Raw genomic sequence first — 23358 nt, forward strand, 5'->3', positions numbered from 1 at the left:
CATTTAAGTGCGGAAAACATGCAAAAAAGTAAGAAATCAGGAAGGGGGCAAACACTTTTTCACACCACTGTATATATTAGATGTAGTGAAGACTATTTTAAGAGGAGTACAAAGGACTGATGGAGAGCTTCTTCATTTGGTATAACGACATTAACCTGAATCCCAGTATCAGCAAAACCAGTGAGCTTGTGGTGGACTACCTTAGAAACAGGAGGCCCTCTGTCCTGGTTATCATCCAGGGAGAAGGAGTGAAGTGAGTGCACTTATACCACTACCCTAATTTAAATTCCTTATATATGTAACAATTGACCAATAAAGCTGGTTCTGACAGACCTCAAAGTCATAGCCATGATGCTTCAAATGTGGATGTTACTGCAAAGAAGCTGCAAACTCTAAAAAGTGGATGCTTCACACATATTTTCAATGTGACAGCAGGAAGATCTGTACAAATCACCACAGTTTGTGTGGACACCAGCTCAGTATCAGACCAAATGTCTCCCCTTCTATTCCCGAGTCATGGCGTTGAATAATGGCAAGAAGCATGTTTTTGCGGAACATAATTATGTTGCAACGGAGTTGACCTTTCGGATATAAAATGTCATCACTTCATTATTTTATCCTATTAAACATTTGTGTGAAACTGTGTCATAATTAGCTTGTGAGTGCTCCAGTTATGGCCAAAAACATGTTTTGTGAGGTCACGGTGACCTCTGACCACCAAAATCTAACTGCTAAATTTGAAGAAAATTCTCTCATGGCGTTCATGAGATATGTTCATAAGAATGGGACAGAAGGACAACCCGAAAACAAAATGCCTCCAACCACTGCTGCCGCCATCATGGAGGCATTAAAAACAAATCACAACAAATAATAAATAACATCACATGATGACAGATGGTGATGTTTGCATCACTCTGATAATTGTCCAGAGACTGTGTATATTGCAAACACAGCCTTGTTTTCATTGTTAATATATTTTATTGCTAGTGTTAGCAACAGGGCTCCTTTGAGAGAAGGATTAACTAGCGGTTCTGCAGCAGCTTGCTGCCAGCCTCTCCTGCGCCTGCATGAACGCACACTAATTCCCATTCATTAACAGGAACAAGGAGGGAGGGGAGTTGTGGCCGAGGAGGAGGGTTTCCGTTGATGCAGGCTTGTATTCTGCGACATAAAAAAAAAAAAGACGCTGTTGTTCAGTTGCGGCATGATCAATGGCTGAAAGTGTTTGTTGATAGCATGTCTGGTTAAATGCCAGGCGAGGAAGAAAGGAGGAGTGCAAGCTTGGATGGAGCGGGAGTCTCCCGAGAGAATTATGGAAGGAGGCAGAGGAGAAAAAGTGAAAGTGATACCTATGACAGAGGGGAAGAGAGAGAGCGCGATAATGAAGGGATTAAGTCCATGAGGATGAGCGGGAGCTGTCGTTTACTCCAGCTCGGAGAAATACCAGATATGCTATTACATATTGTTAGGAATATTTTAAGAATTTGTATGACTGGTATATGCAAGGTGGTTTAAAAAGAGCCAGTGGAGGAAAACTGTCATAAACTAGGTCACACAACAAATACTTAACACTTAGACAGGCTGCAAGGAAGCAGTTTGAGAGTGTGTGCAGCAAATACAAGAGCTAGTCTAGGTTTGCATTAAATATGACATTACGAAGCTTCTCTTATTGCTGTTTCCACTGTGCCACTACAGTGTGAACTGAATAATGATTTAAGTACCTGTCCTTCGCGTAAGTCACAGGAGATGAGCCTCATCTGAACTGGAGCAGTGCCAATGTGTGCTGATGGTGGGGCTATGGTCACGGATGCTCTGTGGTTGGCCGCCAGGGGAAGGTCAAAGGGCACGGGGGGCACAGAAAGAGCCCGGTTCACCTTAACTGGCGTGGATGTCATACTGGCAAGACTCTGGAGGAAGAAAGATGAACAGAAAGAATTGAGACAGAAAGGCAGAGAGAGAAAGAGAAGAGTGCAAGTTACAGAGCCAGTCAGGTCACCGGAGAGAAAGAGAGAAACTGGATGAATAAATCATGAACCCCATTGAATAAATTGAATTCCACTCTATTATTACTAACGGCCTGTAGGCCAAAATGCATAATGATAGAAAGGTACTTTTACCAGAGGAAAGTAAAATATTCCTGTTAGAGTTTTAAATTAAAAACAGGGCAGAGCACAGTTCTGCAAGCTTGGGCTAGTGGTGACAACACGGGTAGACTAATGTGTTTGTCTGCATTGACGGTCAACTTACAGACAGGACTTCTGTCTCTGTGATGTTCCAGAAGGTCTTCCAGAAGTGGACGTCCAGGTTCTGGGTGATGCGTTCAAATTCTGCCCCTCTCAACTCTGGGTCGATGGCGTACTTCCCTGAGGTAAAGAAAGAGCTGGCTGCTACACCTGGGGAAGGAAGGACGACACAATGAGGAAGGTACAATGATGGGTAGGAGACACCGCAAACGTGTCATGCAAGAAAAGAAATGGGATTAGAGGTAGAAGTAAAGGGAGTAAAAAAAAGAGGTATGTGTGTGGTTGAGGAGGTATTGAAAATGGAGATAATAAGTGATTGGCAGACAGAAGCTCATAGCAGTGATGTCACAAAGACATAAACAGTGGGAAGGATGGCAAGAAGAAGGGGACATTAAAAGACAAAGTACATAAAACAACAACATGAGAAAACAAACTTGCCGAGAATGCAAATGGCGAAAGGAAGAAAAGAAATAAAGATGATAAAGAAGAAAACAGAGTGCTAAAACACCAAAAACCTCAGGGATGTAGCCACAGTTGAGAACAATCGTTAGACTAAGCAGTGAATTTATATACTCACAGCACTACAATCTTATTGCCACTGGTTAAAAAGTGAAAGTATTTCATGGTATTGCAATTAAATTCTCCCCTGCTTTCAATTCTCTGCAAGCAGTGACGAAAAGGGAAGGAATTGCACTCGATACCATGACTGTACTGAACTAAAATAAACACACAGGACAGCTAAAGCAGCTCAGGAGCTGTAGGATGGAAGCAACGTCTTCTTTAAGTCAAATAGCCTGTGTTCACTACAGAGGACTAAGATGAAGGGGTGAGGGGGGGTCCAGTACACTCACCATATGGTGCAATACCTCCTGCCTCCACTGTGGTGCAGCACAGAGCACAAGAAACCATGAGAGTCGAATGATCCTTTTTATGAATGTTAAATATTTACGTGTGTGTGCACGGTGAAAATGTGTATATGATGGTGCATGTTCTTCTGTCTCTGCCTCTGTACATAACTGTGTGCATGTTCAAAACACTCTGAAATATAGACGAAGCGCGGCAGCTAGCCCCCGAGATTCAAAAGGATGAAAGAGCATCTACAATCCAAGCACACAACATCAAACGGTACACAGTCAGGGGCCAAAGAGCAATGTAGAAGAAGCTTGTGGATGAGTACGATCTATGAATGAGAATTAAGTGACTGGATGATGAGAGGGTACAGCCGCAGACGAGATGATACTGACCTATTCCTGACTGATGGCGTCTGTAGTTTTCTCCAAAGGCCACGAGGCCAATAGCAATGGTCTGGAGACAGGGCCGGATGGCTGGAGTGAACTGGTGGGACAAAAACAGAGACATGCTATAAATTCTAACTCACGGTCTATTCAAAATAAAGAAACAGACTACAATTAAAACGGCTATCAATCAAGCGGAGAAAGTAAAACATAGATGATGGGATATCAGAATATGAGATGAGTCTACGGCATTATAAATTGATGGAGACAGTACTAGAGAGGTTTCATCATTTTTTCCCTTTAGTTTGATTCTGACCTCTGTCCGCTGAGGGTTCAGCCTCTCTCGTTAAGCTCAACTAAGAACAGAGGCTGTGGCTTTAAAGAGGAGCCTTTCCTCTGTCCATCCACATCTTTTACTCACTTTATTCCACCCGCGGGTTTGGGCAGCAGGAGTCATTTGGAGCTCTGGATTGCTTTCCTGGCTTACATATCACACTTCTGACCATGCTTGCTGTGTTTTCAGGGTCAGTGCTTTTAATGTGATGAACTGGTGACAAACTAACCTCTGGCACAGTTTTTATTAGGTGCTCTGACATCAATAGGTCACTTCTTTTTTAAAACAGCGTACTTTTTCATTGTTAGGCTATGGGAGCTGTGGGGAGCTTTATTCTGCATTTGGGATGTAGTGTTTACATGAGCAGAAAGAAATCGTTTTATTTATATTCCTCACATACATGAAAAATACTAATAACTAATAACAGGCATTGTAATGTCATGTGACAGTAGGAGATGAGAGTGACAGGAAATATTAATCACTAAACTGTACATTTAGTACCACTTAACAACTTCACTGCCAATTTCTTTTCTGCTCCGATTTCCACCAGCTGTCTGCGCTCTCTTTCAACCGCGCACACACTATGTAGTTCCTCACCTGATGTTATTCCTAAAAACAGCTATGCTACTTGTTACACTGTCCTCCACACTAGTGCCAGCCTATCAGTGTCCCTGGGAATAGGACAGGGGAGCAGTGAATGAAGATATGCCGTGTCTTTCATTACCGAAAGACAAAACTCTGTGTCTTCATCGTTCCAGAAATGAGATGCTATCTCACTTACGTCACCTGGCTGAAGCCATGCCTGCCCAGGAAGTCAGCGGCTCTCGATAACTGGGATAAGGTGTATTACATGCAACAGTATCCTGGTTTCTTTCAGAGTACTCTAAGCAAGCATATTCAGGTTTCTCATAAACAGGAAAAGACCTAATTCAGGTTTCTGAAAATGGTATATGCCGTCATTCTTGTCCATGTGAACACACTCACTGACAAGTCTTAATATGATTACAAATAATGACATTTCTAGGAGCTGCAGAATGTAACATGGACAGTGACATCTTCAAGTACCTTTGCCTGAACTGTGGATGTGGGTACATTCAGTTGCTTGTCTGTATGTGTCAAGTGAGAATTGATGAGTGTGATGTTGATTTCCATTATCTTTTCGTTGTACTGTTGTGAGATGTTTGACTAATGTTGTTTTGCCTACAGAGGTAACTTTGCACACATTTCACTCAGCTCATCTCACCTGAAAGCCGAGGCAACGGCCATAGAAGCAGCCCTTGTGCATGGATGCGTATTCGCGGACAAAGCTCTCGCTGAGGCCACTTTCATCCTGGAAAAAAAGGTTGCCATGGCTGTTGTCATGTAGCAGGCGCTGGGCCAGGTAGAGCAGGGCGCGCAGCTGGCACAGAGCATTGCAGTAGGCCTCCATCTCGCCCGCATTGTGGGCTACTCTAAAGAAGATGCTGCGGCGGTTGGCGGTGATGTAGCGCCCCTTCTGGATGATGTGGAGAAGGCAGCAGCGCACTACCTACAAAAGGGTGAAAAATATGTCAATACAAATTTGTGACAATTGGTAAGTCTTATCACTAAAATGTGGTATCTATTGTCCCATGCCACCCTCTCCATATGCCGAATTAAAATCATCATTGCATGGACGGTTAGGCTGAATTGCAAGCAAAAGCAAATCACATAAATGAAGTCATTGGTTAATAAAAGGACAGACAAAATGATACATGTATTAAGATATTGAGATAATGAATGATAAACTTCAGGTTATTATTTCTTTTCTACAAATGGATGCATTTTGCAAAGCACAGTTCCTTAATTGTGCATTCATTAAAGAGCCATGTCTTCTGGGTCTGCTTAACTTGTAATTAAGATTAGGGTGGTAAGCTCGAAGGGAAAAAACGATGTATGATAGCATGCCTGAATGCGAGCATGTGAAAGGCTTGCTGCTTCACCAGGGTCTTACAGATTAGTCCAAATAGCACTGTGGGAACGAGAAGGATTATGAATGTGGAAATCGAGAGGCAAGAAAACAGAGCGGCATTCATTTGCTGCTCTGCTAGACTCTTTCAGTTGTGGTGGGCTGCAGCCACTGAAGGTCATGATGTTTCATCGATAACTGCAGAAGATAAAGTACAGTGGGTACAGTAGATATTCTGCAGCTGGAGGAATTTATCTAACCTGATTTGCAACATAAAATCAATCTGTAAAACAAATGGACTGACCTTGAAACAAAGCGATATGAAGGTAAAGAGGGGCTGGTGAGCAGTTTCTCACAGTGTGGAGAGAATATTGATAAGAATGTATTGCGGTATGGGGGCTTATTATTCTCAAAGCTGCACTGGGTTAAAATGGGAGCACAGACGCAGCTCCAAGACTTGCCTTGTGCACACAAAACATCCCACAGCTTACCTTAACCAGCGAGCGGTAGCCGTTGGCAGGTATGTGTGGGTCAAAGTCAAAATGATGGTAAACTGCAGAGAAGCCGGAGATAACGGGCTCCAGGCTGCGAGCATGCTCCTGGATGAGCTTCATGGTATCCACCAACCGCCGTGCCGCGTCACCCTGCGACCCCTTCGCCCCTCCTGCGAAGAAAGTGGCATTCTCTTCGCACACGCTGTACAGGGCCGAAAACACTGCCTTGGTGTCCATCACTAGGAGCGGTGAGACAGAGAAGCAAGGCAAAGGTTAAAACAGGAACAGCTGTAGGCAAGGGTGCATGTGCATAATGATATTTTTAATAATAATTATGATTCTTTATGTATTCTGATGGGTAACTTCTTCTTTTCATTAGGCAGATTACTGACAAAGGGGCTTGTATCCCAATAACACTCACTGATCTTGCAATTAATTACGCCACCTTGCTGACCCCCATGCATACCTCATTTGTAAAATTAAAGATCTTTTTTCCTGTAGTTGTTAAAACTCAAGTGTCAGCTGGTATCTGGCTCTACAGCATGAAAAGGAGCACCCTGATCCCTATTCTGCACCGCACCCACACTTGTTATTAGCATGTAGACAATGTACGAGGTGGGATATCATTGGATATATCCTACATAATGTTCTCTTACCCCTATTAACTAATCCCCCACAGCCTGGCGTATAGAAGCCCATTGATTGAAACGTGTTAAGCAAGCCTTGAAATTAAATGATGTAAAGCCGGGCTAAGCAGCCAAAATCCACCGAGATCTAGGCAGACACGCATGGAACAGGAGGAGAAGGCAGAGGCCCTTTGCTAACGTCATGCTGCTGGGAACAAACACAGTTATTAGTCATACACTGCCAGAAACACATAAACAAACTCACATGAGAGTCCCAAAGGGAGGTATACAGCTGAAAACACACAGCTGAGTCTGTTTATCAAGTGTGCCCATATCCCTGCCCTAATGCAGCATAACAGAGATCTATGTCCCTGTTGGATTCCTGCTGTGGGACTGACCTCTCCTGTCAGGTCACCTGAGACCTCGGTTTCCTCAACGCCTAAGCCTGGGAACAAGCTGGTACTTACTGTATAGGGTGACTGGCATGCTGAGAGATAAAGGAAAGAGGAGAAGTGCTGGACACACAGAGACTAAAACAAAAGGAGCAGCCACAGCAGTGCCTCCAGAATAGATGAGAAAGTAAGAATTTTTGGGGAGAGGCGGAAAAATAATTTCTTTGTTATGGATGGGTGTTAACCAATTACCTTGCAGGACTGAGGCACATTTATGGAGAGATAATAGATAATGATCAGTACAAAACGACTGTGTTAAATCATCTTTAATTTAACTATGCATACCCAATGAACATACCAAATGACATCAGTCGCCCTTGGGATTAGCACACACCCATCCTCAAACTTTTTGCTATTAAAACTTCAACTAAATAAAGCACCAAAGCAGTGGAGAAAAATAAAGAAATAAAGTAAAAACAGCACAGCACTTTCTCCTCACAGATCCCCACAGCAACATCCTAGGATGGTGCGAGGAGATTGCGTATGCATGCTAAAAAGTGTACAGATTCTACAGAAGTGAAATATTGTTTTGGGGGTCAGAGAAATAATGGAGCCCTTATCGCACAATTATTCTGCTATTCCCTGCCATTCAGGAAGAGTAATGGGAGAGGCAATTTCAGTTTACTGGGAGGAATCACAACCCCGACATCTATGAAAGAGACATTTATCAGCCGGATGACTTCTAGCACACACGTATATTACATGAAAAATCTCTCAGCCATTGCCCGTCATCTCATTTTCCTGTCTTGTCTTTGCCTCTCACTTCACTTCTCTTTCACAAAGAGCTTTTTTGCCACATCCTACAAGGCAAGACACCCCTCTGTAGGCACATATTTCCATACTGGATGCCAATTTGTCAAAGTTTAGCAAGGGATAACTGAATTATATCACAAAATGTTTTGGGGTTGGCAAAACTTCACCGTCCGCTTCAGTGTAGCACTCTGCTACAGGCTTAGATTATGCTAAAAATGAATGGGGACACTGACATAACCCAATCCAGTGAGGCCTGCTGCCTCGCTTCTCCGTCCACTTGGCACTGGAAAACATGCCTCATCTGAACACACCCAACTTAACACCATATGTTACGCAGTGAGGCCTTGTAACATACCAGAAATCAATGACAACACAGAAACATGTAGGCTAGTTATGTATCATATCCACTTATTAATGTCTCAATTTGTTATAATTATGTGACAACAGGAAACCCTCTGTGTATATGTGTGTGTGATGTTTCCATCAAGCCCATGATGAATGTCTCTTTGAATTTAGAAGGCATTCCCTAGCTGTGGGGTGTAAGGAAAAACCAAAACAAATCTGCAGAGCCGAATGAGTGGACTACACAAAGGAGCATTGCAGCGGGGGAGAAGTTTTCCGCTGCAGTATCAAGTTCTATGTATTCCCTCAAAGCTTAATAAAAGTAACTTGGGGCCTGATAACTTGTCATCGATTCAACCATGTAAAAGGAACACTGACATAAGCTCGTCTCATGACTTCAAGGAAAACTCTGCAGTGAGACAGAATTTACATTGTGCTATGATATTGGACGGCAATGTCATTATCTATGATTGCAGCAAACTGTCTCCCTAAGCTGCCTCTGAACATCAAGACTAAAATTTGTGATGTCTGGTGAAACTTTCTGAGATTGATTCAATGACAGTTAATTAACATTAACGCAATGGGCTGGGTTTAAAAGCATGTTTTTACCCAAATTACTTTTACTGGAATTCGGAGCTTACAGCTGTAAATAAGCAAATGTCCCCCATCCCAGGTTCAGTCGTTCTAGTTGTTTCCTTAGTCCCTGTCTCTCGAAAAAGCTTTAGGATATGTCTCTCCACGAGACAACATTACTATAGGGTGCTAATTTTAGAGAGACGTCCAAACAAAACAGAGCTGTACAGGATCATGAAAATAATGTGAATTACATTTTTTGTTTGGATGTTTTCTTATTCAAGTGACAAAGATTGCAGAAGTGTAGCAGGACAGAAGGATAGATAGTTAGAGGCACAAAATGTGAGTAAATTGGAGTTTTGTACATTTATGCAGAAATTAACCATGTAAATTCATTATAAGATCAATGAAGGAAGCCTACTGTTCTTGCATGCATCATTTAAAAATAATTCAGCGACAAACACACAAATAACAGAACAATCCAGGGATTGTTGTTCCATCTCAAGCTTTAGCCGAGAGCCAGTGGATTACGCGACAATTGTGAATGTTCTGAACCCGACACCACAGGAAACAGTTACTTCATGTGAAAAAACTCAACTCCTTGCGTAAGCATTAAACTGGAAACACTAAGACACACACACAAAGAACATCTATAAATACACATTCATCAGTCTGCATAAGCACAAGCATCAGTGTGGCCTTGGGGGACACAATGACGGCTTTGGTCAAGCAGTCACCCAAATGCTGCAGGACCAGCAGTCAAACCAGCTTGGGCGGGCAGCCAAAATTAAAATTACATTGCTTAATTAGAGCTGGGGGTACAACTCTCTCAGCTGGGCAAGCCAATAGGCCTTATGTTGACAGAGTAAGCTAGGCGTGAACTTTATGAACCCCTGGATCAGCATAAGCTGCTCTAAAACTTGCTTAATGATAATGAAGCCAGGGCACATTATACCCTTGTCTAACTGCAGGGAGTATATCGTATGCAAATACTATGCAAATGAACACAGTTATGTGAACCAGAACAATCTTATCGAGAGCTCAGAGTTTAGACATGCCATGGCCCAGTGAAGAAGACTTCACCTTTGTTTGACATATCGTCATCCTTTTATCAGTGCAACAATAAAGGTGCCACTACACAAAACTTGACTCACCTGCTGCCTTATCACCTCTGTCTTTTGCACATCAGCAAATGTTCCTCATATCCAAGTGAAGCAATGTCAGAACCAAGCAACATGTTTCACCATCATCCCTCACTGTGTTACTGACACAAGTAGCCACTGTATTCCCACTGCAACCATTAAGTTGCACCTGTTCTCGCAACATTAAAGATGGATGAGTGTAGGCATTAATAAGTCATGTACAACAACCAACACCAGCGACATTACAGACATATAATGACTCCAGCGGGGCCCACATACAGTGTGAATTGAGTGTTTGTATCAAGCTACCCACAGGCTGCTTCTGGCAAAAGCTGGAAGAGGTAAAAAGTAAAAGTGTTTACCAGCGTCTGAGTTCAAGGCTTTGTCCTTGTCTGTCTCCTCTCTTCCACGAATGCAATGAGAGCATGGAAAAGAAGAAAGAGAGAATGAGAGAAAGAGGAGGGGGGGTGGGGGGGTGGTAGGAGATAAGGTTTTCCGATTGGTTTTGTTCTCCCTCTCACTGTCTGTCACTCGCTCATCTTCACAATGTAGCTCTTCTCCTGTCAGCCTTTGTGTGTCAGCCTGTCATAGCCAATTCTGCTCAGCGGCATCGTGTTGTCCTTTGCTTTCCTCTCTGCTCATCCCTCCCATGCCTCTTTTAAAAAGGGGAAGGGAAGCTACAGACAACCCTGTCCCAGTTAACTTTCTCCTTGTGACAGTGGACTATTTTGCCATTGGCTATTCAGATTGCAACTCCCTGTGACCTTCAACCTAATTGGCAGATCACCACAGACAGACATTGGCAGGGACACAACCGAGAGATTATATGGTGATAACAATTTTTCAAATCTGCCTTTTTCCCCTCTATCGCATCCTGAGTGCTTCATTCACTTTTAATAAGATCACAAATCGATTACAAAAAGTAGGGGGGAAAAAACAATAACTATCAATAAGTTTATTCATTCATTCTATCATTTTGGCTTTGACATCATAAAAGAATGAGTACGCTATCAATCAGATCACATAATAATGGCTTAAAATGTCCTTATTTTGCCTAACCAACAGTTAAAATACTGTACAAATGAAAACAAGGGGAAAAAAACTAACAATTTCCTCATTAATTGATAGGACAGCTTAAGCGTGAAGGGGGGAGACCAGACATTTAATAGAGTTAATATTATTGTAATGTTAATTTGTTAAATGTTTTTTATTATATTTTAAAACTGTTAATATAGTTCATATACCTATTTATTTCTAGGTATTTCTAATTTGCCTCAGCAATAAATAAATAAAAACATTGTTTTTATTATAATTTAAAACTGTTATACAAAATGCTCACACACTTCTGGAAGGTGGCCCATTTGTGCCACTTTTCAACCTCCATAAAAAAAAACTCATATTTTGAGGTATTGGTTCAGCACCGGTATCAGAAAAAACCCAAACGATACCCAACCCTAATTCTAGGAACCTTAAAAATAAAAATAAATGAATATTAATAGGAAAAATAATCAGCATCAAAGTGCAAAGTGCCAATGCAAAGTGCAGATTCCAGCAGCCTTTAATGTTTGATGCAATAATGTTAACATATAGATTAAAGGCTAAAAACACCAAAAAAAAAAAGCACCGTAATGTGCGTTTTGTTTTCGGTCCAGTAGGTTTCGGTTGTATAGGTACCGGTTCCATATAAACACCGACTTTCGGTACCCAACCCTACCTAGAATTTGCCCATTATGTCATGTTATGTGTTGTTGTCCATCATTGTTTTGTGTGTTGTATGTTTTGTGTATTTTCCTGGCTGCAAACCTATTTCCCTGAAAGGGACAATAAAGATACTTTGACTTTGACTTTGACTTTGACTGGGTTAAGGCACTGTGTGGTTAACTGTAAAAAATCAGATGCTCGTCAGGGATAGAGCAAATAGTTACATAATGATAGATAACGAGACTGGCCCGCCCAATCGGTGTAAAAGTCCAGGTACAGGCAGACACTCTGACTGTATTTAAAAATCCTTTGAGTGCCTCAGATGCATTTTTGGACTGCCTGCCTATACCATGGACTTTTACAGTGAGTGAGCTGGCCAGTCGTTGTTTCTTATCTTTACTAAAGCCACTTAATTTCTTTGCATGATAATAATTTTGAACTACTATCTTTTCATAGCGCCTGTGTTAGACTTCTGTTTTGAACAATATCTATGTAGCACCTTTAAACATAAATTTGTTGTTTGTGTATGCAGCTGAAATGTTCTGCATGTGTGCCAGCTGTTAAGAAATAATCTTTGGCAATGAAAGCTGAGCATGGACAACGTGTGCGAACAAAAATAGAGGGATACAGTGTAATTCAGGGAAGATATTCAGGGGGGAAATGTGCCCTTAGTTTAGACTTCTTGGCTGATATCACAGATGTCAGTCCCATAACTCAAGGAATTGAGACATGACCCTTCACCCACTCGCAGAAATACAGAGACACAAAAACACACCCAGGAACACTGAGTCACAGACACCACAAAGAGCAAGTCCCACTTGTTGCTCTTATTGTCTGTTACTGCGTGTCATGAAAGGCATTTAGACATGTTGCAATGGGAAATGCATGAGTATTAATGATAAAATGAATGACGGAGGAACTCCTTCAGTTTCAGAGTCCTGATATTGTGTATGTTGGCTCGTTGTCACATTTTTATGACTTACTGGGAAATTTCACAGTACGTGACTATAATTACTGTTATCAGTAGCACGTGTGCTTTCCTTACAGTGATAAATAAACATGTCTGCAGGGGAAAAGGTCTATCCCCTGCAAGATGAAACCTGTGAATTAAGAAAGTTGGTGAAAAGTGAGGCCATGACACATTGAACAAATGACAGGTCTTTGGCATGGATCTCTTTAAGTTGTTGTTTTCATTTCTTAGCACTGCTAGACTGGGTATTTCTGGCCATTTTCTCGGTTTTGTCATACACCTATCTATACTGACGTGTCAAAGACTTTCCACCTGTATTTCATTATTGTCTTTTAGTACATACAATGACCAAAAAAAATCAAACACTTTGTTTCTGCGCCCATTTTTCACAGGGTTAAGATCTAAGACTTTTGTGTACTCAATAGAAATACTTATCTTAAATTTTGGTTGCAAAATTGTGAAAATCCATGTTAGTGAGCGCTTTTCCTTTTCAAAGATAATCCATCCACCTGACAAAAGTGGGCCAACAACCTGATCAACTCTCTGAAGATGTGTTGCACTGCACGATTCAAATGATGGTTACACCAGATACTGACTCTGACTGAAAAATGCATTTCGATGTTTTTCCCTTGGGATGTGGCGCACAACAGGGAGACGCTTTGTCACCTTTGTTTGCATTTAGCATCGAACCACTGCCCTAGTTAATAAGAATAAATACCCTCATACAGGGAATCACTGATAAAGCTGGTACTTTCTGCAGATGATATCTTATTATTTTTAGAAAACCCCATTACCCCTGTCCCCACCCTTCTACGTAACATTAAGGAGTATGGTATAGTGTCAGGGTACAAGGTAAATATGAATAAATCTGAAGCCATGATGACAGCTGGGGAATGGCCTTCCCAACTAGATGATGTGGTCTCTTTCAGAAGATCCAAGCAGGGATTTAGATATCTTGGTGTAACCTTGACAGCTAAAACTACACAACTATTTTCCTCACATTATGATAAATTAAAGTTCCCTTGTCCCTTGTCATTTATTGGCAGGATAGAGTCAGTGAGAATTAATATTTTACCAAGGTTACTTTTCTATTTCAGTCTCTCCCTGTTATACCACAATCTACGCTTGAACTGTTAGAAAAACAAATATCTAAATTTATCTGCCAAAGGCAACCAAGAGTTCGGCTGAAAATATTGATGTCAACAAAAGGGAATGAAGGTCTGGGGTTGCCCAGCCTGAACAACAGGGCAGCCCAGCTTCGAGCAGTGGTGTCCTGGGATGTGAAGAACTTAAATACCGGGTGGGTTTCTATTGAACTAACTCCTTACCTGGAACATCACTATCTATACTTCCATTTCTTAGCCAAAAATTGCAAAAAAAATTAATAATATATGGATCAAAAACACTTTGAAGGTCTGGAATTCAGCCCAAAGCAACTAAAGGGAGCTATAGCTATGTAGTTCCAATCTCTTCACTGCATAGTGAAGTATGTCCTTTATTGTTTCGTCACGCCTGCCAAAAAAAGCAACTTTTGTACCAAAATAAAAAGCAACCAGTTGTTCTTGTTTGGAAATACCTGCTTGTTCAGCTAGAAGTTAGAAGCAAGTTGATCCCTTCCACAAGGAAATCTATGAGCTCCTAACAGTCTAGTTTAATGTCGAGCTACTTCTTAATGTCAGTATGATTAACTGTGCCAATCTTGTTTAGTCCATTTCTAAGTGATGGCACTCCTGTGTCTCTCTTATCGGGCCTAAACAGACACATTCAATATGTTTGAAAAGTCTGTCTAAATGTGAGTCAAAGGATATGAGAACACAGTGGTCGTTCCTTGAAGTGGAACTCACTGTCACATTACAATGCTCTCTTCTCTCTCTGCAAGTAGAAAGTCTCAACATCCTTCTAATGTTGAGACCAGACAGTGTTAGGCCTTTTATGTGTTTTCTTCTACAAGATAAGGTATCTAGTAAGTCTTTTTGAACGTGGCCAGATATCTGATACTCTACAAAATGTCATGTAGTGTCTGTAGGAAGCGGGCTTTAAAAATAGCAAACTTTGAGCAGTCTACAGGCGAGAGGAAGCGCCAGCAGCGGGGGCTCTGTAGTGTCGTGTTCAAGAGGCTTTGACCCTTCTCCCAGACGGAGCACCTTCAAACACACAAGGCCAAACTGAACAACAGGAAACAAGCAACAATGAGCCTCCACACCCCCTCCAAGTGGGACACACAGGGCTCCCCTTGAGTTTTATAATGCAGCGCATTCAATGAAAGAGAAAATAATAAATTTGATCTTGAGCGTAACGCAACAAATAAGATTAGGTAAAAACTCCTCTAATCCCATTACACAGTTCTAAGTCTATTATAAATGAACCATTCATAAAAAGCCAGGTGACGTTTTTATTACTGGAGCACAGACACAGACATTGCATGGCACATTTTGGGCTTCTGACAAAGCTAAGGAAGCCTTTTGACTCTAGTTTTGGGCAGGTTAGATTGTTCCAGTTACAGTGAGACAGCGGCCTAGTCAACATCAGGGCAACAGGGGAGTTTGTTTAGTCATAATAGCAGATCCACAGTGCCCCAGGCAGGCAGCGTCCTGTTAAGTCTGCTACCTTCTGCCCATTAGTCACCATATGTTTCCCTGCCCTCATGCCACACAGGCAGAACTGATGACGGCTTCACCAGTGACCCTCTCAATTCGGTTAATCGATTTATGCTGGGGAGGTTAATCCAGTTACACTCCATCCCTTCCCCTCCCCTCTTGTTTATGTTTGGAGTACCTGTTCAGATAGGTCCTGTCCGTATCAGCGGCTGAAACTAAAGGCACACATGGTGAAAATGTGAACACAAACACACGCTAGGAGCTACACACAGTGATGACGTTACTACCACTGCTAGAACTAACACGACAAATGCAGCTGTGACCTGGGGATGCTCGTAACTATGGATATGGCAGCAAAGGAGGCTGACCGGTCACTTCTGTCATGACGGCTTTTAAACACTCTACACACAGATTTCACCAGTGCCTCCTCGTGTAAGTGTCACACAACAATCACAGGACCTAAGCAGCTGATACAGACCAAGCGGCTTAAATCCTAGTTGTTCATTTCGGCTACCCGAGGCCAGCTAACGGTCATGCTAATCAAAGCTAGCGGGAGGTGACGGCTCGGGAAAGTCACAAAGGAGGGGACGTTAATGAAGGGACAAGAGACAGGGTTGGGGGGGCCGTGACGACGTCGGCGTGACACAGACAAACTCACCCACTGGACCCTCTTTGTGTTTGGACGAGCGTCTTCCATTCACACCTTTCTCAAATCTGCTACTCCCACCACTCTTCTTGTTCGACGCCATCTTCGCCCACTCTGTTTACGCACCGCCTCTCCTTCTCTCACATCTCCGTTACATACCTACCTGCGGGCGGCAGGCCCCGCCCACACCCAAAATGGAAGCCAATGAATGACTGCGCTGCGGTCCAGTAGCCAATCACGACGCTAGAAAATATATAACTGCCCGCCCCCGTCCTTCCGCCCGCCCCGTCAGTGCAGATTATACTGAATGGGCATTATGTTTGTGGATGAATTACACAAGACGTTGCTGGATTTATTTATTTCTTTACACAACTTTACTCTTTAAGCACCCACAGAAATAGCTGAAAGCAAATACATCGTCAAACAACATTAAATCTTAAGTAAAATGCAAGAAATTAATTATAGATTTTTTAGTTACAAAAAATTAAATAAACTGACAGCAAAACAATCTCACCACCAGCCCAACTCAGAAGCTGTTCTGGAGCTTTCACACAATCTTCCTCAGCAGATAGAGCTGCTTGGTTGTTATGAAACTTAGGTGCTTCCTTTTTTTAAGCATAGATGTAGGTGAAACATCCCCCTCCATATTTTAACATGTGCATTTACTCCCCCTTAATAAAAACATAAAAGAAGCTGAAGACTTTTAGTGGACAAAATTAAGAAATGGCACCAAATGGGGCATTAACTTCACCAGAATGCAGGAAATTAAAGCTCATTTCCCACTGCACAAAACACCTGCTAACATCTGGCTTTTGTATGTAATGGGAAAGGGGGAAAGGTTACAACTGGGATTCACACCCGTGTCAAATGACTCTGCAGTACTCACAGGTATTTATCAGCCCTGGCTTACCAGAGTGATACAATGACCTGCCACCACATGATACTGTCCGTTTCCACCCTAGCAGTGCTCCAACATCATTCCAAATTAGTCTGCACCGAGTTTGAGATAGAGACTAACTAAGTAAGACATAAAAAGAAGTAACCACTGTAACATTTCCACTGGCTTCTATGCTGCTTTCTATTGTGTACCAACTAGTGTTGTCACGATACCAAAATCTTTGTTTCGGTACCAATACCAATATGAATTTCGATACTTTTCGATACTCTTCGGTACTTTTCCTAAGGAAAAGTCCTTTTGGATACAAACCTTTAGAACAATAAATAGTAGGGGTGTAACGGTACCAAAAAATCATGGTTCGGTAAGTACCTCAGTACTGACGTCACGGTTTGGTAACTCAAATGTTCCACCAAGTTGGTGTTGTTTCGTGTTGTCTCCCTTTGCGAGGCAGACTTTCTCTTCTCTTTTTTCACATGCGCCAGCTGCGAATGTTGATACAGGTGTTGTCATACACACCACTTGCGCAATATGTGCTCCAATAGGAACAAGGAAGGCGTTTGTGTGCATAAATGAATTAAATAAATCAATGAATTGAATCAATTTAAAAAGTACCGGTATTTTCCAAATGCAGTATAGTACCGTTTGGAATACTCTAGTACCACGGTACTATTTTAGTACCGGTATACCGTGCAACACTAGTACCAACCTTTTCCGGCCTGTCTGTGATGTTGAACATGACACACACTCATCTGCTGCAGAGCTGAGTGTAGAGTGTTTTGAGTGTATCAGAGTGTATCGCCTATTTTTGTGGGTTTTCAAATATTTAAATAGGCGACTTTTAGTGGAAAAGGGGTTTAAGTGTTTGATGCCCAATATTTTCTGGTTGAGCACCCCCAAAGCCCCTATTTCAGTTGCGTCCCTTCCAATGTTGAAATACAACCTATGCCTTTGACTTCAAGGACTTCTCATCCGTGTTGGCTTGAATTTGAGTCTAATGCCATGACTAGGGGCGACTCTATTTGCACAGAAAGATCATGTGTTACCTTAGCAAGCTCAGAACTGGTAGTGAGTGCAGGGCTGCAGCTACTGTTTGAGGACACAGGAGACATGTTCTCTATCGTTTCTCTGTTTTGTTTTGTTCTGTTGAGGAATTTGGGCTCACGAAGGGTAGTTTCTAATTAATCATTTTAGGTTATACTCATAAAAAGACAGACATGATTATTTTCTATAGACTCTTTAAAATGGTACAATTTTGAGTAGACAACACACTTAACATAAGGCTGTATGTCTCTTCAAAATTATCTTGGACTTCTGCTCTTAATATTTCTATAATCCTGGCTATGGCCCTGACTGCGGGGACCCAGTGTTGAGATTGCTCCGTCAACTGCTGTTTCCAAGGTCAAAAAACAGTGCTCAGTCTGAAATTAAACAAGCTGTTTGATCAATATGTTATCAGATGCTGAAACTGTACCTGCAGGCTATGTACAAAACTGCGCAGTGAAGAATGAACCTGCTATTCAGATATCACACAGATAGACGTCAGCTCTCAAAATACACTCAAAACACTCTCTCTTTCTCCTTCCCCTTTCTCATTCTCTCCAATTTTCTTCAGGGTTTCTCCAGCTGGATTTGCTCCTCTTCCTCCTTAACGTTGCCCACATCCTGGTACGGGCCATGTGCCTGGGACCGCTCGATCTGATCATATGTGGACCAACACTCATCCAGATTCAGCCCCTGGTGTGTGAGATAAGGGAGACAGAAATTGAGTACACACGCAAAAATCAATTAAACATACTCATGTGAAATCGATTAGTGCAAGATAAGACGTTCATTCATATCTTTGTTCCTGCGTTCAGCAATGTGACTTGCACAAGTGTTTACCACATGCCATGACGTGTGTCTGACTCTGAGAAGATCGGACTTATTTACCTGGTATATGTTTTCCTCTTCCTTCTTCGCTTTCTTCTTCTCCAGTTGGTTCAGGCTCTTTGACTGTGAGGGGAAAGCAGAAGTTATTTGAGTTGTGAAATGACACAACTTCCCACAGAAGAAAGGCAAAAAAGGAGAAACTTATAGCTGCATGTGAACAATCAGAGCAGCGCTGTCTCACAGAAAGCAATAATTTCTGTTGGGTCAACATGAATGAGAGCTACATTTTGGAACTTAACCACTGCTTCAGCATCAATGCTGCAAGGCGAGTCAGGGGTAGTTATCTGACAAGTCAATGCATGGTAATGTACACACGGTTATAACACAGTGACCTCCTGACCTTGAAGAGAAGGGTGCAAGACGGCACAAGCACACAGAGGAGTAGTAAGACTCCCTCAGCCATCAGGATCTTGTTTTTGGTGCTCTCCTCTATGTTTATTGTCTTCTCCAGGTACTCTGGGCAAACACACAAAGTTCAAAGGTGAAACGAATGACACATACATGTTTTCAGTGGTAGGCTGTAACTAAGTACATTTACTCAAGTGCTGTACTTTAGTCCAAACTGGAGTTAGACTATCAGTGTTTTACGTAAGTATTTTCTTTTTGTGCCACTGTCTAATTGTACTCCACTACAAAACATTACTATACACACTATACAAAACAGTAGTATCATGTAACAAAGCACTCAAGTACTGTACTTAAGGACAAGTTAGGGGTACTTGTACTTCACTTAATGATTTTCATTTTATGCTACTTTACACTTTCACCACTGGGAACTTTAGTTACTAGTTACTTAGTTTATTTTTTTATTTTCTTTCAATAATCTAAATTTGCAAATTGGTTATAACATATTGTTATTGGTTGGGCCATCCAGCAGTATATAGAGTAAATTAAATTAGGTCCACCTTTACCAGCTTCAGCGTTAAAGTAATGAATACATTAATGTTTAAATAATTATAATTAAATAATATATATTATTCTGAAATGGGCCATTCTGCATGATTAGCACTTTTACTTTTGGTATTTAAAGTATATATATATATATATATATTTCTACACTGTCGCACTGTTGTAAAGCACACAAAACCCTTGAAGGGTTTATAAAATATGTTTTGTTATGTATTAAACTGTTTATACAAGCAACACTGAAGCGTAGTTTGTTTAAGTAATTTTTCATGACAACATTTCATGGTTCCAGTGTCACAGATGTCAGGGTTTGCTGCTTTTCCTTTTAATAATTTCAAAAATTTAATTTTTTCACAAATCAAACAATCATTTAATTTATCAATGGACAAAATAATCACAAATCAGCCCATAATGAAAATAATAATTAGCTGCAGTTTGATACAAAGTAGTCAAAACATGAGCTCCACTCCACTTGGAATCCATTCATGGGATAGATAAAAGCCATATTCTAAACCCTCACTTTCTAGTAAGTCATATTTATTTATTTATTTACATCTTGTAGCCAATCACAAAAGGATGGGCCCTGATTAGGCCTTCATCTTCTGCAACTGCGAGTTCCTTTGAAGGTTCTGTGCATATTTAATTATCTGTATATATGAGTACTTTTATTTTATAATGCTGTATAGCAGTCTATACGTTGTTTAAAAACCAAAAAGCTCCACCTCAACCAGCAGCTACAGTAAAACCCTGCTTCTAGATGGATGCATTAGTCGTAATAATTTAATGACATCATAACAGTCATAGCTTTCTGCATTAGTACTTCTACTTTTAATAATTTGAGTACATTTTCCAGATTATACCTATATAATTTTCTTAAATAGCATTTTCAATAAAAGGCTTTTTGTAACACAACGATCTTATTTTATTTAATTCTATTTCTATGTAATATTTTAAGTAATGGATTGTATTTTCTGTCTGTCTTTTTTTATATGACAGCCATAATTTAATGTGTGTTTCGTAATTTCTCATTTTAGTGCATGTTTTTTCTTTTTTTTCTCTCTGAAAACTTGAGGTGTTCGCCTTCAAACTGGCCTCTCACTGTGATGCATTGCTGTCACCCACCTGCATTCACTTATCAGTCAGGATTGGGTGACATCCCCTACCAAGTTAATAAAATGTTTGCTTGACCCCGTCCACCTTTTTGGACCCTGATGAAGACCTTAGGGTCGAAACCAGTCGGTGTTTTAATGTAAGCAGCCATGTTTTTGAGTAAAGGCTTTTCAAATTAATTCAAGTGCATTTGTTCCTGCTCCACGCATGAGTGCCTGGAGTTCATTTTTTCTACCTAAAGGGCTTTTACTTGTAACTGAGTATTTTTAAACTGTGGTATTAATACTTTAAATGATCTGAATACTTTCTCCACTAGGCTACTGTGTGTTTTATTAGCAGGTAAGACATCAGGCTAACTAAACATTTATGTAACAGACTTATTTGGAGACACAACTGCACTATTTAGTATGAAGAACCCAGTCTAATCTATATAAAATAGATGAATAAAGAATTGATAGGTAAGGGTAATGGTGTTCTCATAAGCTAATGCACATAATCCCCCAGTGGTTGTTTTACATTTCCTCATCTGCCATCTGTGTTCAATGAGATTATGATGCAAAATAGCATTTCAGTGTGCAGATGCCTGTATACATTAGCCTGACTGCAACTTGATCTAATCTCGGTGCTATTTAAAGTAAATGACCGGGCAGCAGACTGTAATGAGATGTAAAGATTAACCAAGCTGCAGTATTGAACGATGCTGCCACTCACACAGCTCCTGGATGGACTAATGTTAACAGGATTTATGGCTTATGAGGTGTTAGCACTGCTCAGATCTGCTTGACTCCATCTCACTCCATCACACACACGAACACTCACTGAAGACCTGCAGGTAGGTGCCATGGGATAGGATACCACCCTTCCCCAGAACACACTGGTACAGCCCAGAGTCTTCCAGCTGGACTCGCTCAAAGGTTATGTAGCCACATTGATCGGTAGTGGTTCGGTTTTTGATAGCCACATGGTGTGAATCAGTCACATTTTTGACAGCCTTGGGAGTGCGTTGGATCCAAGTGTGTCCCACTTGACCCGTTGAAGTATAACAGCACTTCAGCACAACTCGGTGATGAACCTCCACCCTCACGTATGGATTGTCCAGCCCTAAAGTCACCATACTCTGAGCAGTACCCACTGTGGAGGAAGCAGCTGTTATTTAATGTTTTGTGCATTTGTTTTAAACTTGTTCATCATTTGATTTTAACCCAACATTTGCCAGATTATCTAATTATGATTGCATATATTGTAATAGCATAACCTGCATTTACAATGGACATATAAGGTCTTAAAGTTAACTTACAAAACTAATAAAAATGAGCTGTAGATGTGTAGCATAATTAACCAAACCTAACAGAGCAAAAACACAGCATGATAGCACAGCCATCTGCTGTGAGAGGAGATGTGGCTCACTGAAGCAGAACTTAAAGGAGCTAAATGTGAAAAAATACGTTATATAGAGTAAAAACATATACTTATACTAGCTTTAATGTACAGACATGCTTATTTTCTATCAAACCCAGAGGAGTATTGCATCTACAAAAATATAAACTATTGTTTACACACTTAATAATGTACATTTCAGTCAATATGCTATCTTAAAATAAAATGATGTGACTCACCGACAAAGCTGAAGAGGAGAAAGTTTGTAAGTGTGCCCATTGCGCTCACAAATATTTGATCCAGAGATCAAAAAGCGAACTGAAATATCATAAAGGAAAACTACTTGTACAACACAGATCCCAGTCTTCACTGTTATGGTACTAAGACACCGGTGTTTTTTTTTTGTCAGGATTTACACTTGAATGATTTTGGACTGCCCCACATTTGCATTAAAGTTTTATCTGCATGCATTTAGAAAACAGATCATGATGGTTCCTCATCGGTGCTTTGGTGTGGCTTGAGGTGCTATATAGCATCACAGCCACACAAAGCACTTTTGAGGCCCCTTCATGATTCTTTAGAGGTTCCCTATTGTTCCTTTCCCCAGTAAACTAAACTTAACTAAGCTGAAGAACAAGCAGAGGAGCTTTGAAGTCTGGCTCTTTAGCTTATTTTAGCTAGCACTACACTAAAAAGCCTACAAACAGTGTATTTCCAGACGATAATAAATTAAAGGAGTGTGCACGGAAATTTTCCAGGTTTGAAAAGGTAGCATGTTGTGTTTGCATTTAGTACAGCATTCTGAATCTCTAAAGCCAACATTTTGTAAGAAATGATTAATAATCATTCATATCTTAAGTAAAAGTGTCATTTAGAAACATACTGACTTATCCATGGTTATCTGGCATCATTCAGGGGTCCCCACACTCAGAAATTTAAAGACAATACAGTACTATATGGTCTCTAATGATTCTACATAGCACTGTGTGACAAAGGTGATGTATAGCACCTTTGAAAGTTGGGTGTCACATACAGATTGACCTGTGATTATGAGCCACAGAATTGCGTTTGGGTACTGTTTAGCACTATTTTAAAGCAATATG

The 23358-nt window shown here is 41.0% G+C and overlaps 2 protein-coding genes and 1 long non-coding RNA gene across 5 annotated transcripts in view; 1 reads left to right on the top strand and 2 right to left on the bottom strand.

Moving 5' to 3' along the window:
- lipeb (lipase, hormone-sensitive b) overlaps positions 1–16205 on the bottom strand; it is a 35208-nt gene extending 19003 nt beyond the window's left edge. Inside the window, exons 1-7 of one of the 3 annotated variants that reach the window (XM_050045965.1) lie at positions 16048–16164; positions 10484–10524; positions 6231–6472; positions 5056–5340; positions 3488–3578; positions 2248–2393; positions 1722–1907 (exon numbers count right to left, since the gene is read on the bottom strand). In XM_050045965.1, coding sequence (XP_049901922.1) covers positions 1722–1907; positions 2248–2393; positions 3488–3578; positions 5056–5340; positions 6231–6470 — 948 coding nt within the window. In that variant the 5' untranslated portion in view covers positions 6471–6472; positions 10484–10524; positions 16048–16164. Of the gene's footprint in view, positions 1–1721; positions 1908–2247; positions 2394–3487; positions 3579–5055; positions 5341–6230; positions 6473–10483; positions 10525–10642; positions 10818–16047 lie in introns of those variants that run through there. The other 2 variants (XM_050045966.1, XM_050045964.1) reach the window with 2 other exon arrangements.
- On the top strand, positions 12129–18742 carry LOC126391308 (uncharacterized). Its single transcript, XR_007570074.1, has 2 exons — positions 12129–12185; positions 18546–18742. It is a non-coding gene; the product is annotated as an uncharacterized LOC126391308 (long non-coding RNA).
- On the bottom strand, positions 16381–22650 carry cd79a (CD79a molecule, immunoglobulin-associated alpha). Its single transcript, XM_050045967.1, has 5 exons — positions 22495–22650; positions 21698–22009; positions 19203–19318; positions 18863–18925; positions 16381–18667 (listed from the first exon to the last, which is right to left on the bottom strand). Exons 1-5 carry the CDS (start codon positions 22532–22534, stop codon positions 18542–18544), a joined length of 657 nt encoding a protein of 218 aa, XP_049901924.1. The 5' UTR covers positions 22535–22650; the 3' UTR covers positions 16381–18541.
- Positions 22651–23358: the final 708 nt, after the last annotated feature.

The sequence above is a fragment of the Epinephelus moara genome, chromosome 6 (assembly GCF_006386435.1).
Source record: "Epinephelus moara isolate mb chromosome 6, YSFRI_EMoa_1.0, whole genome shotgun sequence".
NCBI lineage: Eukaryota > Metazoa > Chordata > Actinopteri > Perciformes > Serranidae > Epinephelus > Epinephelus moara.